At 39.4% G+C, this 5,504-nt stretch overlaps 1 protein-coding gene across 1 annotated transcript; it reads right to left on the bottom strand.

Moving 5' to 3' along the window:
- Positions 1–1,012: 1,012 nt before the first annotated feature.
- On the bottom strand, positions 1,013–3,515 carry LOC125064193. The gene has a single exon (XM_047671120.1). It carries the CDS (start codon positions 3,370–3,372, stop codon positions 1,348–1,350), a length of 2,025 nt encoding a protein of 674 aa, XP_047527076.1. The 5' UTR covers positions 3,373–3,515; the 3' UTR covers positions 1,013–1,347.
- Between the last annotated feature and the right edge of the window lie 1,989 nt (positions 3,516–5,504).

The raw sequence follows: 5,504 nt of genomic DNA, 5'->3' as shown, positions 1-5,504 counted from the left end.
GATAGGGATTTTTGCAAGCTATCTGGATAATAATCTCATCTTTTTTTTTTATGATGTCGCTAGGCGGACTAGCATATAGGTCACCTGATGGTAAGTGGTCACTACCGCCCATAGACAATGGCGCTGTAAGAAATATTAACCACTCCTTTCATCACCAATGCGCCACCAACCTCGGGAACTCAGATGTTATGTCCCTTGTGCCTGTACTTACACTGGCTCACTCACCCTTCACAACAATACTGAGTACTGCTGTTTGGCGGTAGAATATCTGATGAATGGGTGGTACCTACCCAGACGGACTTGCACAAAGTCCTACTAATAAAATACTACTTAAAATCTACCACCATGTAGATTTCAAATTATTTTAAAATCTCATTGTGAGGATTTCTGCATATTATGTCGGATGAAATACTGCCATATGTATAAGATATACATGTAGAAGGTAGATAGTTTTGGAACTTCTTTATCACTCGGTTTCACTATACTATGAAACAAAACTTAATTTGAATCTAAAAGGCAGTTAATTCAAAGAATAAATACCTCTTCTACTTCTTGAGTTTCTTGCATATTTACCAAAATTAAACACATTTTTGAATTGTCACAAGATGAAGTTTAGAAGCTACCGAGAATAACCGGTAAAATTATATTGTTAATCTTTTCCTTAAATTAAATAGCATAAGTATGTTAATAAAATACAATTTAATTGACACATCCTACCTGAAAATCAACGAATACCTACTTACTTTGCCCTTTTTTTAATTCACAATTCATCGTCATATAACGTAATTACTTAAAAATAAGAGTTGAAGTACAACCATTATTTTAAAGTAATTACTTTAGAATCAAGGCAAGAATGTGAGGTGCGTTTCCCCTCCATCAAAATTCCAATTTCATGGGTGAATAATGAACTAGGCCTCATGTCACCGGTGGAGACCAACTATGTTAAGAATTTGTTACTCCTGTGTCTCGGACACAGAAATATTAGGAAGCCTAACTACAGTTAAACTTCGAGCACTGTACAAATCAATTTAATGCTCAAAAGAAGATTACAGGAACTTATGGTCTCAAAATATAAAATACAAGAACGAAGATGATTATCGCCGAACGCCCAGAGGTCTCGGAAAAAAGTGTCGTCGTTGCAGGGTCCCTTCTCCTCGGTCGATGACGTCGGACCTTTGATGACGTCGGGCTGCAACGATTGGTCGACAGGGCTTCGTATGTAGTCTTCGTATGTAGCATTGCGAACAGCCTTATCTACATTATCGGTAATGCGTCGCAGGCAATATTTGCTCCACAAATTAATGAAGGCGCGTACATAAGCACCCCCCCTGGAATACCTTCGGTATTCTAGTTATCATCTTGATTTGGTAGAGGGCATAGTCTTGTAAATGGCCTCCGTACGCTGCCTCTCTCAGTCATGATATCAGCAACTCTGCTCACACCATCGATGCCGGGATGTAAGTGGATGACACGTCCCAAACGCCAATGAAGGGGTGGATTGTTGTCCTCTTGGAGAAGAACTAAATCCCCGACACGAAGAGGGTTGCACTTCTGTGTACGCCACTTGGATCGCTGCTGCAACTCGCTGACATATTCATTTTGCCAGCGTCTCCAGAAATGCTGGCGAGCTTGCTCTATGCGGTTATAGCGCTGCAGGCGAGTAGCCTTTTCTTCCTCCAAGACTGGAGCTGGCAGGGAAGACAGTGGTCGGCCAATCAGGAAGTGCCCTGGAGTGAGAGAAAGAAGGTCGTGAGGGGAAGAAGAAACAGGATATAAGGGTCGGCTATTTAGAATAGCTTCCACCTGTGCAAACAAAGTAGAAAGTTCTTCGTACGTGAGATTTAAATTGCCCATTACTCTTTTAATGTGGTGCTTAGCTGACTTGATGCCGCCTTCCCAATATCCCCCAAAATGAGAAGCGTAAGTTGGTATAAAATGAAATTTTATATTTTCGGTAGCTGCGTACTCCGATAGAGAGTTTTGATTTTCTTTTAAGAAACTACCGATTTCCTTTGCAACGGCAACGAAATTCCTACCGTTATCGGAATAGATTTCAAGCGGTTTGCCGCGTCGGGCAACAAATCTCCGTAATGTCATAACAAAGGCATCCTTTGACAGCTCTGTTACGGCTTCTAAATGCACGCATTTGTATCGGAAACATATAAAAAGACATAAGTAACACTTTGAAAGTTTTGCGCCGCGGCCTTTCTTATTTAAAATCATAAATGGACCTGCGAAGTCTACCCCTGTCGTAAGAAATGGAAATGCTGGTATAGTTCGTTGTGACGGGAGATGGCCCATTATAGGTGTTAACGTACGACCCTGTAAGCGCCTACATCGAACACAGTTGCGTACAGTGCGACGTGCGAGATTTCTGCCAGCTAATGGCCATATGTAGTTACGCACCGTATATAATAAAAGCTGTGGTCCAGCGTGCATTTGTTTTATGTGTTCGTATCGAAAAATTAAAATCGTTAAATAATGTTTAGACTGTAAAACTATTGGATGTTTCTTTTCGTAGTCGTAATTTGAGTGTTCTAATCTTCCGCCTACTCGAATAATGCCTGAATTATCTAAAAATACGTTAAGTGACTGAAGAATACTTTTACTTGAAATAAATTGAGTTTGTCTTAGTGCATTATATTCATCAGGAAATGACTGTATTTGAGCAAATTTGCAAAGATAATTAAATGAAATTTGTAATTCATCTGTCGTGAGAATCCCTCTTTTTTTAGTTTTAAGCGATTTAATATTATGAATGAATCGTAAAGCATAAGCAAATGATCGTTTTAATCGAATAAAATTAGAAAATCTTTCAAATTGAATTATTGGATCAACCACTAGAGCTACACTAACCTTTAATTCCGGCAATTCGTAATTAGTTCGTTTGTTTAGTGATGGCCACTCCGATTCAGAATTAGCTAAAAAACTTGGACCTGACCACCATAATTTGGATTCTACTAAAAAATTTGTTTTAGCGCCTCTAGAAATAAGGTCAGCCGGGTTATCATTTGTTGGTACGTGACGCCAATTCGCGGGAGTCGTGGTTTCACAAATTTCAACGACTCTATTAGCCACGAATGTCTTTAATTTATTTGGACTTGTATTCAACCACCCTAGCACTACACTAGAATCACACCAGTGTACAATTCGAGTTATGTTGCATCGTAAAGATTCTAGCACTGATTTGCAAAGCCGAGCAGCGAGTAAAGCTCCTAGCAATTCCAAACGAGGAATGGTGATGGGTTTGCTTGGATTTACCTTCGACTTAGAGCAAAGCAATCTGACCACTACGTTGCCATTTGAGTCAATAGATCTAAGATATACGCATGCTCCGTAGGCCGATATAGATGCGTCGCTGAACGAATGCATTTCAACGGTATCGGGTGAATTGCATAAAACAAATCTAGAAATTTTGACTGATTCCAATACCACCAAATCAATTTTCAATTCATCCCAAGTACGCTTTAAGTCAAGGGGAACGGGTTCATCCCAATCCACCTTACGAAGCCATAGTTCTTGCATAAGAAGCTTAGTTCGAATGGTGCATGGGCTAACGAGGCCAAGAGGATCAAAAATTTTAAACGAATGTGATAAAATTATCCTCTTGGTTGCTTGATCGTTACTATCGTAAGGTATATTTGTTAATATGTGCAAGGTGTCATTAAGTGGTTGCCATTGTAAACCTAAAGCGTTCGTAGACTCACTTAATATTAATGGATCTAAAGTATTTATTAATGAATTTTCAAAGATGGAAGGCACATTGGATTTGAATTTTCTAAGTGGAAAGCAACCAGAACTTAACACTGAAACAACAGATTTTAAAATATTTTCCAATTGCGGGATTGAATCGGCTCCTGTCAACAAGTCATCGATGTAAAAATCGTGCTGAATTATTGTTTTAATTTGTTCATCCGCACACTCTTCTCCTAACTGCCAGATGCACTTAGTGCTAAGATAACTGGCACTTGCGAAACCGTAAGTGACCGTATTTAGTCTAAGGGTTTGAATAGGCTGCGACTCGTCGGATCTCCATAAAATTAATTGAAGATTGCGATCCATTTCATGCACAGTAATTTGGCGAAACATCTTTTCGATGTCACCAGTCAGCACGTATCTATGTTGGCGGAAACGCAATAAAATGGAGAATAGGGAATCTTGAACCGTCGGGCCATTAAACTGTAAATCATTAATGGAAATACCAGATGAAGTGCGCGCAGATCCATCAAACACTACCCTTAATTTAGTTGACTCGCTGGTTTGTCGTAGTACTGCGTGATGGCATAAATAATAGCACGGATTTGGTCGTGGACCTTGTAGCACAGAACAATGACCTAACTTGATATACTCATTTATGAATTCGACGTATTGTGTCTTAAGCTGAGGTTGTGCTTTAAAACGTCTTTCAAGATTTAAAAACCTAGTCCTAGCTTGAACGTAAGAGTTGCCTAAATTGTCTGGTGAGTCTTTGAGAGGTAGACGAACACAAAATCTACCCGAGGAATCGCGAGAAGTGTGAGTCTTAAAATGTTGCTCACACGCTTTCTCGTCCTCGCTTAATATTTGCCTTAGAGGTAGTTCTTCTAGCTCAACAAATCGTTCAATTAGTTTATTAAGATCGTTGGATTGTGTACTTAAAGTTTGAAAATTACAATTAATAGTAGATAATTGAGAGTTCAAATATAAAGAGCCGGATAAAATCCACCCGAACTCAGAGTTTATTAGATATGGCTTATTAGAACCTAGATCCTTACGCTCGCTACCTATGATGCTCCAAAATAGATCAGCGCCGACTAGCACATCTATTAGCGATGGCTTGTAAAACGTTGGATCGGCTAACTGAACATCCATAGGTATATTGAGAATCTTAGTATTTATAAAAAACCTAGGAATATTGCCAGTCAGTTCTGGTAGCACCGGACATGTTACATCGACGCAAAAATCATTGTGCAGCGATTGAAATTGATTTGTACAGTGCTCGAAGTTTAACTGTAGTTAGGCTTCCTAATATTTCTGTGTCCGAGACATATAAAAGTGGCGACCGTGACAGGACACTGGTTGGCTCAGAATCATTGCCTACAAGCAAGCATCTAGATCTATCCTTAGATCTTTCTAACAATCCACGAGGACGTCGCCGAGTCGCACCCGTTACATCACAGGGTCAGCACAGCAAGAAGGAACAAAGCCCAGTTTTGGTAGGCCACAGCTTCAGGTCATCACGCCGGTCAGCAATCCGCACCGCAGCGTCAGCCAATCAGCTAAGTGTTTCTTTTCTAATTTCCCATGCATTCCCTAACCCATTAAAATCCCTAGTTTAGCTCCACAATTGTGTAAAACAAATGTTAGCAAACTCCAGATCGTCATCATAATTGTTTTAAAGCCTAGACTTTACCTAGAGTAGCATATTTTACTTTATAACTAGCATAATATTATATGTAATGTAATTTAGCGTAAATATAAAAAATACTTAATCAAGCTACCCACCTTCATTATAGGTAATTATA

This window comes from Vanessa atalanta, chromosome 5 (genome assembly GCF_905147765.1).
Source record: "Vanessa atalanta chromosome 5, ilVanAtal1.2, whole genome shotgun sequence".
In the NCBI taxonomy this organism is placed as follows: Eukaryota; Metazoa; Arthropoda; class Insecta; order Lepidoptera; family Nymphalidae; genus Vanessa; species Vanessa atalanta.
This window is presented reverse-complemented; position numbering and strand designations above follow the sequence as displayed.